Consider the following 17868-nt stretch of genomic DNA (forward strand, 5'->3'; position numbering starts at 1 on the left):
AAATAATGAATTACACTTTCCAGATCAGTGGTGGAACGCCACCTTTCCGACAAGTCCGTGTCTCGACTCGCGGGGGTATTCGCACTCGTCTCCCGCGCTGACCTACTGGACTCACTATTCGCCGGACAAGTCGACGAGGATGTCCTCAAACTAGCACGCATGCTTCGCAAGGAACTCGATCGCGGCCTCCTATAATCCAACCGTCCCAAAGGTCTGTGTCCAATTTTCCGCGGGATTCTTCCCGAATAGTCGTTTCTACAGTCGCTTCAGGCGACCGTGGGATCACGTTATCCCCACAAATGGGGATTTGGTTTTATATAAGGCGAGTTTTTTGCACTGTAGTGTATCGTTTCGGGTGGAGTTCGCTGCTTAGCGAATGGTTCCATAGTTCTGTTAACACTTTTCGTACGAGTTTGAGTATTTGTCTGTAGGACAAATGGGAACTACAAAATTGGTGTATTTAGAACCAATCAAATTGTAGCAGCTTACTTCACATCGATGACATGACATTGCATTGCAGACATGACATTGCAGTGAATAGATCTTGCTTGAGCCTAATCTCACTAATTTATATGTTATTTTTTACACGAGTTCTTAAGTAATTTATGTTGGAATTTAATTTTTATACTCACTGCTTGAATTAAGTGTAATTTTGAGCGAAAAAGAATTATAAATTGGAACTGTTTCCCGTTTTTGCCATTAATTGTTTTGTCAACATCGACTATTAAGACGAAATTATGAGTGCATTTATTTACTGAAACCTGAATACTCGAGTTTTTTTTACAGGCTATGTAGTCTCATTAATGACACTAAATCATTTCGTTCCGATAACATTATTACAATAATTTTGAGTAATTGAAATCCGTCTGACTTGCTTCGTAATATTACACATATTAAACATATCTTTTAGATAGATGAATGTAATTTCTGTCGACGGTTTCACTGTAACATATCTCTTGTAAAACAGATTAATGGACGAAAATAACAAAAAAAGTTTTTTTTTTTCAGAAACAAAGGGGTATTAATACTCCGATCTTTTCTAATCTGGCTTGAATATTAATTATTCTTACCAATGATCTAAAAATTGATGACTGTCGTCAATTCAAAACTTCCCAAATGAATACAATTTCTATCTGCTAGTCCCAAGCAATCAATGTAAGAATTTTATGTATATAAATTCTTCTACTATAATTGAATCTTTTGTATAACGAAAAGTATAGTCATACATTTTTATGGATAACTTTCATTTCGTTACATAATGGAATAAACTATGAACCACGAAATCTTAACAAAAGACTTTTTATTCAAGGCTTGCCGTATCGTTTGCCAGTATTCTAACATGACGTAGTATAAGTTTATAAAATGACATTAATTAATAATAAGTATAATTGTTTTGAATGCTGTATAATTTATTAGTTATAATGTTGTGATGTCGGTTTGTTGAATGGGTTAATGTTAATTAAGGTTAGAATGCATTTAATAGCTCTACCTAAATGTGATTTTAATGTTTATCGGCGTATGTTTTAACGGATTTATGTTAGAATTTAAGACCAGTTACCAGATAGCCTAAAACATGACATAAACTGAACTGATCTAACGAAATTGTCTAAGTTATCTGAAAATAATTTAAGTTAATATTTTAATTTAATAACAATACCTAATTATTAAAGTATAATAGCGTCATAATTATAATGTTATCAAATACAAAATTGTTGTCCAAATAATACACAATATATTTCGATATTACGTCTACATATAATAGCGTGAACTGATTAATGTATTTAAATTGTATGAATCATTTTATCCATAGCTTTGTGTACAATATACTCTCTATTATCAACTATATTCGGACCAAAACTATATCGCCACGCAGTTAACATATCTGATCTAACAGTCATATCTAATTTTGTATTAGCAATAATTATTTTAACTTTCTGTAATCGAAATGATTTATTTCGGTTGCATAATTTTATGGGATGATACTGTTATTTTTTTTATACTAAGACGTTACAAGATAACACTTAAAATTTAATGCTTGTCAATATACCTAGTATCAGATGTAGGTCAGAATTTCCATTCCAAATTTATTCCTTTGTGTAACGAAAAATAAACATGACAAATTTTCGTTACACAGTGGAACCAATTAAATCGTAAACGAAATCTTGTTTAAATATATGTGTTTAAACTTTGTAACATCACAGTATACAAGCATGAATTCATTTAAAACTATTTTTAACTTAGATCATATAAGTCACTTGCTATGTCGAACTGTAGCCTGGTCGTGTCAATTACTGTGTACAGGCGTAGATTTAAACGTCCACATTTTCGTACTTCGCATAGCTTAGACCTTTGTTTGCTGACGTTAAACGGGGGTGTTACTAATGGAATATTTCAAAAGTGAAATAAGACATTCTTCTTGGATTTGTATTTTCTTCTACATTGGTAAAACAAAATATAGTAAAATAAAAGTGTCAAACGTTTTTAAAGAATGGATCTGTGCCGTTTAAAAGGAAGAATGTAAGTGTTCAAAATATTTATATTGCACAAAAAAATCTTGCCTCGTTTTATTATTTTAGTAGGTTTCACTAGTTACTAGTCAGTGTCAGAAAACTACTTGGAAAGAAATGACATTCAAATATTTTTCAGCACATTTACTTTTTGACATATCTCTGATAGTTATTTGGTCCTCTATTATCTATAGCCACGAAGTCTTGTAATATAACAACATTGTTTTTTGTAAATATCCACTCGCCTGCACAGTAACCTGCTACAGGTAGCTGTCATAGCTAGATGAAATCAAAGACGTCCAAGTAGGGATTGTATCAAAGTGACAATATAAATGTGTAGGAATACTTAATTTAGTTTTGTTACTCTCTACATAGCACGTCCAGACGGGACGATGAAATTGACAATTTGATCAGAAAAAAAATTGGTCAATCTCATCTAGCGTCCACGCGTACACATTTTCATAGTGGAATTGGGATCGGCAAACCAACGTCCTTCACTTTCATTATTGCGTCCACACCACCTGATAAAATTGACAATTTAATCAGATTGGGCGAAAAATTGTCCCGTCTGAACTGGCCTTTACTCCGATCAATGAGACACTTCAATCCAATTTTCGTAAGCATAAACATGTCGCAGAGCGACTTTATCAAGTATAACAGTTGTGTCTGATTGACTAGAGTACTTTTGTATCATTGTCCTGTCTGATTGGTAATTGATAAGGTAATTTTAATGCTTATTATCTTATATATTTTACACGAATCGCTTTTTTACACTTCGTAAAACATTTTAGTTTCATAGCGTCACCTTTTGTACTCGTATTGCAACTAGCGAAAATCTTAAATCAATCTATATACTTTTATGTTTTCGCTGGTCGCAAAATGTTTAACTTGTATTGATAACGATAAGAAAACACGTAGAAAGCACTGAGCTTACACGGAAATACGAAAAACAAAAAGTGTGCAAATATTAGATTGATATTGTGAATACCTTGGTTTATATAGTGACACCTTCAGAATCCTAAGATTGCTTTTAAGGGATATTTCGGGTTGGATGTATCTGTAAACAGCATATTCTTCGTTACCCCATCTTCTATTTTTACACGCCCAGAAAAAGGAGTGTATTGTTTTTACTAGTGTGTTTTAGAGCTGTAGACTTGTAGAGCTCTTTAACTCTCATAGCTCCGCCATTTTGAAAATATCCAAAAGCTAAATCGACAAAAATAAGTAACCTCACAAAATTTTATGAGTAGTGGTTAAGAAAATGTGACCTGTCGAAGTCGGATATATATGAAAGCATAATTGCCTAAGATAAAACGAGGCTCTTCACTTTGCTCGGTCAAATAGGTAGTTTATTGTAACGCGTGAAACTGAAGTGAACCGTATTTACGGATACGTAAACTTTGCGACTTTGAAGGTGTCGCTGTTATCTCATTCTGTTTCTAAAAATAAGTTGCAAAATTGCCACCAATTCAGATATGTTTGTTGTATTGATTTGATTAAACTCGAATATCGATCTAAAAGTTGTCACTATAGTGAAATTGGTCTCAACTAACTGTATATTTCAAATTTGTTAAGCTGTGTTATATGTATTAAGATTTGATATCAAATATACAATTCATTAAAGAGATGTGATTTGTTTTACTATTCCTAACTACATTTTCGATATCAACATATTTACAATGGAGTAATTTAGTTTTCATTTAATAATAATAGGTCCATACATAAACGTGTATTTGCTATTTAATTAGTATATCTGTTCGGGCAATGTGCATATTCACCACCAACCATATCTCATAAAGTATGGTAAGGTACTGACAGGTATACGAATACCAGGATTTTAAACATACTTATCGTGACATAGGTAGTAATAAAACGCACAATTATTGTGAAAGCACCAGTCAATAATTTATTCACTAATATTTCTTAGTATACAAACATGGTAGGTATCAGTGGGGTGACATCGACACTAATACAATATACGTGCGGCGAACGCGGGACATTACTCGAGCATAGTGTTCGGACCTGGACTTTTTTAACCGTGAAATTGTAGCTTAGCTCTTTGGAAGTAACCTTTTGAATGCCGAGGAATTTTCAACGCACGAAAGTGCGTTGTCTTGGAGTATGACGAAAAAGAACACACCCGCAAGTCATTTAATATCGTCTTATGTTGGTATGACATTCAAAGGGTTGTGACATTTCAAAGAAGAGCAAATCACGCTTACCAATCAACATACTTTAAATATGGTGTCACATTTCGAGTATAATCGTAATAATCCAAGATGTCTTTACAATTACCAATGTTTTCCAAGCCCAAACACTTTCAAACTTATGAACTATTACAAAGACTTGCTCTTTTGAAGAGCTTCGCTACACACTCGAACATTTACTTAATAAAAAAAACAATCGTTGCAGTTCACGAGATAGTTATTCCCATAACTTCCACATTAAATAACGATTAAGGTCAATTCGAATTTAATCGAAATAACGTTATTGGTTATTAAAGAAACACGATAGATTAAAAAATGTGGAGATAATTAAGGCTAAGTATGTCTTCAATTTAATTTGTTCCATTGTGTAACATAAATGTTTCACACAATTTATATGAAACTTTTCGTTACACAGTGGAACCAATTCAAAAGTAGACATAAGGCTTCAATTGTAGTAAATTAATCTATCGATATTTCGAAAAGGGCGTTTATTTGTGTCACAAGCTTTAATTCAAAACAACTTTATGATCTATGAATTCGTTATGTTTAGGTTCATAAGTGTGTACTTAGAAGTAAGAATAGAATGAAACGGATATTAAACACTAAAGCATGACTATTTACATTTACACCAAGGAATGTTTAAGTATGGAGTACTTATCATACAAGATAGTTCGTTATAGGCATAAGATAATCGTGTACTACACAGAACTTTGATTATCTAGTGCTTTCGGCAGGTACATTCAATCAAGCTCAATTTCATACCATACCAATATAGCTATTAAGTTTTTCTTTCATAAAGGTATCTTCCTATCATTTGTACTTTTACTTAAAATGCAGAGGTGGAAAAAGAATCAAGTGCTTAAGATAAGTGAAATATTTGTTGGCTGTGCTGCGTATCGTGCAATTTTATTGTCACAACATGAAAAATGATTAAATAATTGGTCTATTTCCATCACTGTTTATATTTGTTTAAACAAATAAATAAATAGTTTCGTTTTTTGTTTCGAAGATTATGGGTAGTTATTTAACATAATTGTTTTATGTTATGTTTTAACCATACTTACGGTAAATTGTGCCACTAAATATGTATTATATTAAACACGTAAAATACTACCTAATGAGGCAATGGTTTTTATAACATTTCCAGTCATTCTGTAATATCCGTTTTGTTTATCTTTTACATTCGTATGAGTTGCAAACTTCCACGATTATTAACCAGATCTACGCTTTTTTACATTCATGATTAAATAGTAATTAAAATTGTTTTTTTTTTATAAATTTGGATATTTAAATGAGCTTACAAATATACTCTTAATTATTGGAGAAGTAAAAGATTTATTCTACATCCACGAACTACGTAATGTAAGTATAAAATAGATTGATTTCCCTATCCTAGCTCTATACATAGTATTTCCTTCTGACTACACTGATAGTGTTGAGTATTGATGTTAAACTAGATGTAATTACTTGAAAAATTATAAATACAGATAAAAATGTTGTCTATGCTTAAACGGGACGTTTATCATTGAAATTTTAAGTAATTCTATTTAAAAAAACGAATGAAAATGAACCGTTAGCTTAATTTTCCTTTACATATATAAATAATCAATCAATTAAATATGTCACTATATATTAATTTCAATGCAGATTAACAATAAAAAACAAGTCCATTCCATATATTATTATATAATCTCATTAAATAAAAAAACAGATGTAATTTAATATATTACGTTACACACTTAAATAGATTCAGCCCCATTTAATTACTTTTTTTTAAATTAACCCTTTTAGAGTATTTAATATTGTCTATTGTATTTAATTGATATCTTTGTATAACGACAAGGAATCATACATGTACCTATACGGGTAACTATCGTTACACAAATGAATGAATTTATTGTAGAGCATTGAACATTCTCAACTATGTAACTATTTCTAAAATCCATCCATAAAGCATAGACAACAATGATCGACTATGACATGGTTATCGTATTTGAGTTAGAAAGGGCCACAAAATGTGACATTTTCAACAAAAGGGTACCACATTGTCGGATTTGTCTGTTGTCGATTAAGTTGCTATAATTTTGAAGATTTATGGAAATAGCGTCTTATTGACAACCAACAATAAGTACCCGTTTGGTTGAATACGCCACAAATGTAAATATGTAAGTTTACATGTTTTTGCACCTAGAGTAACTTGGACCATTCAACATTTCGTCAACCATGAGATGTTTCAAAAGCCAACGATTAGCAGAATGACACAATTACTTTGACGACATAATGTTATTTGCCACTCAATCAATTAATTAACACTGGTACAGTTGACATCCAATAATATTTGGTACGAATATAACAGTGTTCAAATAATGTTATAGGTACTTTTGTACCAACGTATTCGATGTCGACTGTATCATCTCAGTAGTGAAGCGACTATCTATAGATACCTGTATTGATTACAAAGCCTTAATGATACTGTATAATAATTTATCTATTCATATGTCAATGGCCATCGTTACTAATTTACAAATAATCTTGTAAGAACTGAATAACGTCAAAAAACGTATTAAGGAATCAAATCGCGATTAACTTGCATCAAGTGTAGCTTATTTACTGTCCAAATATCTTCAAGACATATATTAATATATGTTCCTACTTCCCAATATTACATCAAGTGTTTATATACAGATATGTAGAGTTGAAACGAAGCAGTACCGAGGTTTTACTTCTTCACAATAAACAATACAATCTACATCTATATTAAACACGAGATCCCGGTGTCTACATTCAAGTTAACCTACACATAAAAATATGAAAAACGTTTAGTTTTTGAAACATTGAAAAATCGAGTAGTATACAAAACTGTGTGCGTAATACTTTAGCGGGTCCTGATATTGGTTTGGTCTGGAAATAAGAATGATTTACTAACTACATTATAATTACAAAATTATAGCTAACTCCATATCTTCTTTGGACTTTGGTTTGACCATGGTGGTGGAAAACCTTCGAGCTTCGATTATACAAACGTGCATCAATAATAAGTGAAGTAAATATAAATTATAACGTTTTTTTCCTTGTTTGTGCCTGTTATCCGGCTACAAACGAGTTCTGGTAAACGTATTCTGATAAATATTTATCAAAATCAATCGTCGCACACAGAAAAAAATATATATTTAGATAAAGAAACTATAAATGTACATAACAACAAACGGAATGTAGTTTTTGAGTAAACAAGGCGCTGTTGTTTTTTACGCTCATAACTACGAATAGATAGACATTCCCATATTGAGGATGGAAGTATTGCAAGACATTCCCTCCTATTTCAAAGTATTATAAATTTGACCTCTCCAATAACTGTCTTTACCAAAAACGCATCAGCAAATAAATATGGAAGAATATTAATTATGGTGGTCAAAAAGATGGCATACGATAGATAGCTCTCGTCTAACCCACAGTTGATAAAATGTAACGTTTAATTCAAATCCACGTACGTTCCATGATATCTTTTTGATCCGGATACGTTTTCCCGAAAACAAATAAAATATCAGATACTTAAACTATATGATGTAGATTTAATTAGGTAAGTACCTTTTACTTTAAGTTAGGTTTGCTATCTTGCCGTAGAATTGTTTGTATCAGTGAGTTGTTTATCTAAACAGTGGTCATTAAGATGAAAATCCTGAAAAGTTTAGAAGTGAATTTCAAAACTACTCTACCTATTGGTACGCGAGGAGACTTGAGCCTTATTTCGTCATCAATTTATTCCGTTGTGTAACGAAACATAGTCATATATGTTTGGAGAAAGTTTTCGTTACGCAATAGAATTAATTAATTAATTTGTTGACGAATTATTATGCAATATTTTTGCAACTCAGCCAAAGAGAAAAGGTCTCATTGAAATAGGCGTTACAGACAACATCATACCTAATGTCTCACTCCTTGAGCTTGTGCCTATCTGATGGAATCAGGGTTTTTCCAATACATCTTTAGAGAAACCTCAAGAGGCACGTGTTCTAAAAACGTTACATTAAACAAAGATTCAGGTCAAAAGATAAAAAAACGAACAGGTCGGTTACGTCCAAGGCGTGAGACGGACAGATTCATACAAACGTTACATTAGTCAGGTTTTAGGTTAAAGGAGAGTAAATTTAACAGGTCAGTTGAGCCAGCTGGCCAGGCAGGCGTGAGACGGATAATATGACGCCGTCTCACTCCTTGAGCTTGTGCCAGTCGGCGATCTGGCGCCGCGGCGCCGCCTGCACCTCGCGCCAGTGGTGCCGCGCCGAGCCGGCGCCGTTGGCTCCCAGCTCCAGCCGACCGATCACCTGGAAATGGGATACAAAATTTAGGTCAAGCCAAGTTGGTTTAAACTTGTACCGGTTGTCCGGACCGGAGTCAGTGGAAGAAATAGATTCGAGTCCTACACCCCAGCAGGAGGTAACAGCAGTACCGTCTTTACCATAGGGGCACACGGGGCCCGTGCCCAGGGCCCCCATCCTCAGGGCGCCCCGAAGAACAGACAGTAACATTACCGTAAACCGGGGTTACTTTGATTTGCGGGTCGACTTTGATAACGACTTCCCTCCGCTACTAAAGTGTTTGTTTTGAAGAGTTGGAAAATACCTTCGCAGTTATTTTTTCTTTATTGGCAACACTGATAGTTGCTTCACCGCCCAGTAACCGGACGCGAGTGTAATATTATTATTTCGTCTTGAAAAAAAATATTAATGGCGGGTACGCATTTCTTCCTGGTTTTATTGCTTGAAAAACTTAAACTGTATTTGTGTCAATAATTAAATACATGTAATTTTATAGTGTCTTAGGTTAATCAGTGTTTATTCGTGAGTTTATAAAAAAATACCTGTATTCAACAACCTACACATGAGCACATAGCCGGGGAATCCATGGGTCGGGGTGTCTTTGATCACTTATACGTGGTGAAATTGATCAAAATATTAAAGTAACACCATGAATTATTTTGGCAACTTATGATTTTTTTATGTATCTTTTTCAATAATAAATAGGTATCGTTTGAGTCAGTGGAAGAGGTAGAGGTTGTAGAATTATAAGTTTGTATGTAAATGTTGATCTCCGGAACTGCTTATCTGATTTTAAGCATTCTTTTACCCGTTTCTATTGTATGGAATTAACTTTCTGGGTGGAAATTGGCTATATTTAATCCTGCGTCTTTGCTTTAGGTGTTTTATTATACGTGCGTAAGGCCACCAGCCCACCACCACCAGGGTATTAATTAATTCTACTATTATTAAATATGCATTTTTTTTTATAAAAACAATGCCAGAGATTACAAAAAAAATATCGGGTAACGAGACTACAAAAATACCAAGAAGAACAACTCAATGATGCACTCGCACACATAGTGGCGGGCACAAAATCTATTTGTGCCGCATCGAAAGCATACAATTTTTTTTATACAACTTTACACAATAAGTATAAAGGCAACATATCAAAAACCCGGGTGCACAGACCAAATTTACTGAAACCGTAAAGCTTGCAATTCAAAAATCAGTTGCTAAGTGAGATAATAAGTTATAATCCTACGTTATTTATAGTAGATAATATAATAAGCGCTTAAAGTTATTAATTTGTATCATTTGGTATGTTATCAAAGTAACCCCACACCTTAAAAATATAAATAACTTAAAAAGTACTTAACCGATTTTTATTTTTTTATTTTTTATGGGCTTTTTAGCGGGTCTACTTTAGATTGTCAGCAAAAAAATAGTGGTTTCAAAGTAACCCCATTCTCAATATAACTTTGATCGCGTTGTTTTTATTTATTTCCGAAAAAAATATAAGTCCTATTTTTTTTTTATTTGGCAGGCGGAAAGAAGAGAAAAAACCGATTATTATATTTTTATTTCATATTTTTACCTATATTAGGAAAGTCAAAAAATGGTGCCAAACTCTAAAATTGATCAAAGTAACCCCGGTTTACGGTATATTTGATTATCCATAATAAATAGAACATCATAGACGAAAAATGATAGTTTAATTCTCTTTCTTTACTTTCCAAAAGGGCCCCAAATTCTTATGTGCCCAGGGGCCCCAGCATAGTTTAAGACGGCCCTAGGTAACAGGATGGAAAGAAGAAGAAGATTGTTAGAGAATCTACCTCGTTTTTGGTGACGCGGTCCCAATCCAGGACCAGCAGCTCTAGCGCCACATGGTCGAGAGTGGCGTTGGGTGCGGCGGGGACTTCAAACACGAAGGACTCGTTGAACACCGGGTTCAACGTGCGTTTCTTCACGTGCGTCTTCTTCTTGGCGATGCGCTGACCGTTGTACAGCAGGTACATTTTCACGTATCTGTAACACAGAAAAGAGTGTCGTTGACATAATTATGACGTTTGATTTCATAAATATTGAGGGTAAAAGGTTAAGGAATTCGTCATTAGTGTTAGTTTTCCTCTGTGTAACGAAATATATTTCAATTGGCAGGACTCGGAAACCGTTTTATTTTTCAAACCGGTTTCGTTCACTCACCCGGGAACGAAAAGGATTTCGTTTCTGTTTGCGGTTACCGGTTAAAGAACTGTTCTATTAAGATACTGATTTATGTCTAATTCGTTCGCCTTCCGTTTTTGTGGAATGAAATTAACCGGTTAAATTGAAAATATCGAAGCGAGATAGAACGAGTAAGTATTGCTATCTCTTTCACGTATGACAACGAGTTTAACCGAGAGTCTCCGAAAGCCCAGAAAAGCCGGTATTATATCGTTCCCTGCAAACCATAAAGTTCCGTTCCCTCTTCTTACCGGTTAGGAGAGGGAACGTAATTTTTTAGTTCGCGTTCCACCAATTAACCGGTTTTTTAATGAACGAAATAATAAAACGGTTTTGGAACGATATTAACAGGTATTCCGGTTCCGAGCCCTGTCAATTGGTATTCTTGTTACACAATGGATTCAATTAAATTGTAAAGTGAATATTTAAAAAAAAAGTGTTTTGTTACGTAAGCTTCATCCTACAGTATGCATTTGAGTGTAGGTACTCTAAAAATGTAGTGTGAATTGCAAAAAAAAAACACTAAGTCATATGATATCAGCAGATATTCTTTACAGCTAGAATGGAGCATACCATCCCTTTTCATATCAGCAGATTTATCAAAGACAGCTTAGGAGACTGGAGATGGATGGATAGAAGGCTTCGTTAGCTATATTTCTCGTTCAAAACCCAAATAACAAATTGGGTTTCTGATTTTTCTTCTTTATTATAAAGTTCCTCAAATAAAGGATGCCCAGAGGGCAGCGGCGTTAACAGCCCCGCCAGTCTCACAGGTTAAGTTCTGAGGAGTATGGGTACCCAGGGCAAATCAAACGTTTATTCTCAATCTTACTTCTACAAGCATTCTTCTGCCAAACCACAGAGCGGTTTGTTGGTTTGTTTGTTGGCAGAGTGGTTGGGTTTGCGGTCCTGTGTGGCCAGCCCAGGTTACTGATAAGTGTTGTAGGTAGCAGTTTAAAAGGTACGCACGGGTCGGCCAGGCCGGTGACGTCCATCTTGGGCAGGTTGCGCGCCTTCAGCAGCACCACGGTGAGGCGCGCGGCCGCGGGCTGCCAGCACAGCGACACCAGCACCTCGCCGCGACCCACGCTGCGCATCTGAAACGTTATACTTCTTATTACGTTTTAGAAGTTATCACAATGTGATTGGCTAGCCTAGATCCTACCCGCAAGTCTGACGAGAAAAAAGCCAAATTCCATATTATCCGGCCCGCGAAAAAGAAGGGAAGAGCTGGCCACATTGGCCCTTAAAATCATTAAAGTTTGGAGGCCCCCGCGTACGGTTTCCAAACCGGAGGATGTGATTTGAACCCCGCTCGTATGTACTTACATTGAGTTTCTTGGAACTGTAGACAAGAGAAATAAAAGAGACTACTTTTATAAAAAAAAAATATCTTCAATGCAATCCAGGAATACCAGGGTTCGCCATTTTAGCACTTCTCGTAACCTGAGTTGTTAATTATTCAAAAGATTCACTAAAATTTTATTTGTTTTGACGAGTAAAGACAAGGGCATTATTTTACTTATTTATAAAATTGGGACTTAGTCTATATACATATACATTATAGAGCAAGGAACAATCATTTGAAAAACTTCCTCATACTTATATTATTATTCGTAAGTGAAAAGTTTACCCTCACTAGACTAGCCCGACCCCTTTACAGTATCAATCAGGATGGATTTCAGAGGACAGTACCTTGAGACTACGTGGTTGGATCTCGCGACACAGCGCCATGGCCTCGCCGCTCTGCAGCTGGAGCGTCGACAGCGGCGCCACCACCTCGCCGATTATCTCGTCCCGGGAGTATCTGAAAATAAAATAGTTATTTGTTTTACAAGGTGGCAAAGTTGTTGTTTAACCGCTCGTGCTAATATTGATACCCGAGCAAGCGAAAGATTCCAAAATTGAACCACGAGCGTAGCGAGTGGTTCGAAAAATGGAATCTTGAGCGTTGCGAGGGTTTCAAAGCACGAGGGTTAAACAAAATTTGCCCCCGAGTGAAACACAAAAATTTTCACCACACCAACCCGAAGCAAATATTAAATGTAATTTATCAAACAAAATCAAATTCAAATGAATGTTATTAAATGTTTATCATCCAAAATCATCATTTAAAAGTCAATTCTACCAGCAAACATAAGAAAACAACTCAAAATTTGCATTTGATTACTTTGCCTCACATGTGAATTACTGATAGCGAAGTGCAACTTTGCTATCCGTGTTTGAAGTGCAAAGTAAGCCTTTCCGAGCTGGTGTGGTGAAAAATAACATAACATCGTGTCTACACCGCTAGCCACAAACAAAGGAAAGACTGATGTGTAATACTAATTTGCCGGCGGAGAATTTCTGCAAAATTTTCCACTTGGAGTAATCGCAAAACATTCTTACGATTCCCTGCTGCATGAGGTATGAATTTTCCTCTTCCCTTAAGTGCAATTTATATGTGACTTCGATTCGTCAGTTATTCGTATAATCGATTCCATTGTGTAACGTTAATTAGCCGTTTCAATCTAGAAATGTTTTTCGTTACATAAAGGAAACCATAAAAATGTAGACGAAATGGGTTCCATTCAATGAAGCCCACGTAAAATTATTTATAAATTCACCCCTCAATATTTCTTCTTCTTCTACCTAGCGTTGTCCCGACCTTTGCCAGGGTTCGCTTTCCTACTTGCTTTCCCCCAACCCCCTCAATATTTATGAAATTAAAATCAAGCTTCCCATGTTATGTCCGTAAACGTAAGTATTAAGTACCTAAGACCGACAGGGAACCAGTAACCCGATAAATACCTATTTATCCCAGAAAATAAGGGTAGGAAGCCGAATTGTTAATGTGGCAATACTGTCCAGTAGCTGCACAGGCTTATTTTCTTGGATAAAAATTTCGGTGTCGGGTTACTGGTTCCCTGTCGGTCACCGGTGCCACTACGTTACCTACCGTAAAAGTATAAAACTTTACCCTTTAACATAACTTTGCCCACCGTGTCACAGTTCAGTAAAGCGAAACAACTACTATCTGTAACTACATATGTACTTGGAAAAACATTGATAATGTATATATTAGTAAACAAACAATTTGTACATTTTCGGGTAGTTATAACATTTATTGGCCGAAACCGACCAATTACAAAACTGCCTGGATCAGTCACTGAACGACCTGACTTTAACCTACATTATTTGATCGTGTAATGTTTTCATCTACAACAAAATCTTCCCTCAAATGGCTCGTTAAGCCAGTTAAGGGGCTTAACGAGACATTTGAGGGAAGATTTTGAACACTTCGAAATCGAACGTAATGTTATTCTCAGCTGGAAATACTACACACATTCCACTAGTACAGAGTCCGATACCACGCTGTGACTCATGCAGGTTCCTCGGATTCACCATCGACGCCAAGCTGAAGTGGAAAGAACACATAGACAACTTGTGTGAAAGGTTGGGCAGCGCTGTGTTTGCGCTGCGCAAACTGAAACCAATTGTCTCAAATGATGCCCTAATTCAAATATACTATGCATATTTCTTTTCACTGATGCACTACGGTATAATCTTATACGGCAACTCAACCGATTCAGACCGAGTATTTATATTACAAAAACGGGCTATACGAATATTGGCAGGTGTGAGTCCGAGGCACTCGTGTAGAGAACTCTTTAAAAAGTTCAATATATTGACCTATTACTCGCTTTACGTGTATGAAATTATAATGTTTACGCGCAAAAATATTAACCAATTCAAACGGTCGAATATGCTTGGCGGAATAACCCGCCAAACGGGGCGATTACTGCCCGTGCCGCGGCGGCTAGCGCTGCTCGACAAAAACCCGCGAGTAATAGGTCCGTCACTGTATGAACGTCTACCCGCCAATATCAGAAATGAAACCTCTGACGACATATTTGATCGCCGACTAAAAGAACTGTTCCTAACGACATCGCTGTACTCTGTTAAAGAGTACAGTGAACGATACAAATATTAATAATTTTACTTGGCATTAAATTGAAATTATTGTTTTTATTTTATATTGTTTTTTGTATTGATTGTTGACATTTTATTTTATTTATGGAATATGACATTATATGACCTAGGAAAGCCCTAGTATTATATACAAAATAGTTTTAGGTTTTAGTTAAGTTTTATGACATTTTAATTTGATTTCTATTCTATTTTATTTTTGACATTATTGATTCACAATTTACTATTTTTTATTATTCTTTTAATTTTGTTTGTATACACTTGACGATCTTTTTGTGAATTTCTGCTATTTTTAAGGAAGAATAACATGTAAATTTTCAATCAGAAATAAATATTATCTATCTATCTATCTATCTTTGTTTACTAGCTTTTAAATAATAATAAAATAAATAAATAAATATTATAGGACTTTTTACACAAATTGACTAAGTCCCACAGTAAGCTCAATAAGGCTTGTGTTGTGGGTACTTTTGGGTACTTAGACAACGATATATATAATATAAACATATTTATAAATACTTAAATACATAGAAAACACCCATGACTCGGGAACAAATATCTGTGTTCATCACACATATACCTAAATGCCCTTACCAGGATTCGAACCCAGGACCATCGGCTTCACAGGCAGGGTCACTACCCACTAGGCCAGACCGGTCGTCAGATTTTATTTAAATACCTAGAGTTACAGAGTAGGTATAGTCACCTGTCAAAGCTAAGCACGACAAAGTGCAGAGTGATGGCAGGGAGCTGGTGCGGAGCCAGGCCGTAGAAGGTGAAATCTTCATCGTATACGGGGCAGCGGGTCTTGCGGACCACCCTGGAATATGGAGCACATAGGATAAGTAAAGGATCTTCATTGTCACCCCACTGCTGTTTCAACTTTATAGTTTGTCTGGCCGATACAGTACCTATGATTCGGTCAAGTTGTGTTCTAATGTACGGGGAAGACAAACAAATTATAGCCAGCATTCAATGAATGTAGTATGATACCTTTGGGTATGGTGCTTTACGTACACTAGTGTCACATGCCCTCCCCCTGACGCAACCCCCCCTTTTAGCATGAAATATGTCCCGCGTGACGGTTTTTTTTTAGTTTTTGAGAAGAGTATTAGAGTTAGGAATAAAGTGTCAAGGTAAGAAATAATCCTTAATAAATTTTAAACAAAAAAGGCTATATTCATTTGTAACGCAATAAGAACTAGGAAAGGTGTTTGATGGATTCTGAAAAGAGAGACGACTGGTGTCCGTCGACTCGCGTTGTCGGATTGGTTGCCCAATGCGTTCTTAAACTCGAATGAAGTCGCGTGCAGTCTCTAAATACTTACAGTGTAGTATGTAGAGAGAGGGCAATAAAGAGTATTTTCTCTAGGCGGTGGTTGTACCTGGGGACCAAAGTCCGGCGAGAGTTTGCTAAGAGTAGTATATATAGTAACTGACATTCGGAACTCCGTAAGCGCGATGTAGGAAATGCTAACGCCATCTGTTAGAATTTTGCGGCACGACGTGGACAGACGAGATGCCACACCGGGAAGGTGATCTCATTGGATATATTTAACCATACCGACCTGGTCTTGACCTTATGTTGTTTGTCCGGCAGTAGCTGCAGTTTAACATAGGGGTCGGGGCCTGCGGGCTCGCGCCCCGGCAAGCCCTGGCAGGACACCACCGACACCACCAATGCGTTCTTCTCATTCTCATATCTGAAAATATAGAATTAAGCAGTTTTGACTTTATTACAATATTAGTGGTGGTAATTGCTATAACTGTTCCAAATTTTAGGTATCTACGTCAAACGGTCTCGGAGAAAAACGCATTTAACTGATTTGCAAGACCGAAGTGATCCCATAAGTGTTCCGTGAACAGTTTTGCACGGAACACTAAAACATGTAAAGGCATAAAAGTTTATATAATTAAAGTAGAGTTCCATTTGACTTGACTTTATTTTGTCTCATAATCTCATAGAGTTAGAGCGAGATAAGTCTGCAACGATTTTGATAGCACACGCAGTGCAAGTGTTATTTTAAACTTAAAGCTTCTATGAATTTGTGACGTTTAAATAACGCACTGCGTATGCTCTCAAAATCTTTGCAGACTTATCTTGGTCTAACTCTAATTGTAAATGGTCTAAGAGCCACTCTTAGGTCTTTTGAGTGTCGGCATCCCCGGCTCAATTCGGGAAATGAATTAGAGATGCACTAGATATGAAATAGTAAAGATATGTGACGTTCCACGGCAGAAGGTACCTTATGGCGGCTGGCGCCGCGATTCGGGAAATGAATTATAGATTCACTAGATATGAAATAGTAAAGATATGTGACGTTCCACGGCAAAGGGTACCTTAGGGCGGCTGGCGCTTACGTCGCATAGCGCCGCGATAATATTGGATTCATTTCCCGAATCGCGCTATCGAAAATGGCGTCACTGCGCAGTAGCGCCAGCGTTGCGTCAAGCAGCAGCCATAGAGTTGAGTAGACGCTCGGGAGACGCTAGTGTGGGGTGGCTCTAACTCTAAACGCCACCATTGGAAAATTTTGTAACTGTGGCAAAAAACGACGAAGTCGTTTTCAACCATGTATAACCAATAATTTTTCCACCATATTCCATCTTGTAACAAATCGAACATTGAATAAATCCACTTTCAAGACTCCGATCAATAAG

General features: G+C 35.9%; 2 protein-coding genes across 2 annotated transcripts in view; one reads left to right on the forward strand and one right to left on the reverse strand.

The window, feature by feature from the left end:
• The window catches only part of LOC134798944 (tumor necrosis factor alpha-induced protein 8-like protein), an 82560-nt gene extending 78428 nt beyond the window's left edge, over positions 1 to 4132 (forward strand). The window contains exon 5 of the mRNA XM_063771377.1: positions 24 to 4132. Within this exon, the coding sequence (XP_063627447.1) occupies positions 24 to 195 (172 nt within the window). The 3' untranslated portion in view covers positions 196 to 4132. The remainder of the gene's footprint in view (positions 1 to 23) is intronic.
• Positions 4133 to 8901: 4769 nt separating this feature from the next.
• The window catches only part of LOC134798919 (synaptotagmin-4-like), a 50506-nt gene continuing 41539 nt past the window's right edge, over positions 8902 to 17868 (reverse strand). The window contains exons 5-10 of the mRNA XM_063771345.1: positions 16776 to 16910; positions 15914 to 16027; positions 12934 to 13045; positions 12208 to 12335; positions 10848 to 11040; positions 8902 to 9036 (exon numbers count right to left, since the gene is read on the reverse strand). Coding sequence (XP_063627415.1) covers positions 8920 to 9036; positions 10848 to 11040; positions 12208 to 12335; positions 12934 to 13045; positions 15914 to 16027; positions 16776 to 16910 — 799 coding nt within the window. The 3' untranslated portion in view covers positions 8902 to 8919. The remainder of the gene's footprint in view (positions 9037 to 10847; positions 11041 to 12207; positions 12336 to 12933; positions 13046 to 15913; positions 16028 to 16775; positions 16911 to 17868) is intronic.

This window comes from Cydia splendana, chromosome 17 (genome assembly GCF_910591565.1).
Source record: "Cydia splendana chromosome 17, ilCydSple1.2, whole genome shotgun sequence".
Taxonomy (NCBI): domain Eukaryota; kingdom Metazoa; phylum Arthropoda; class Insecta; order Lepidoptera; family Tortricidae; genus Cydia; species Cydia splendana.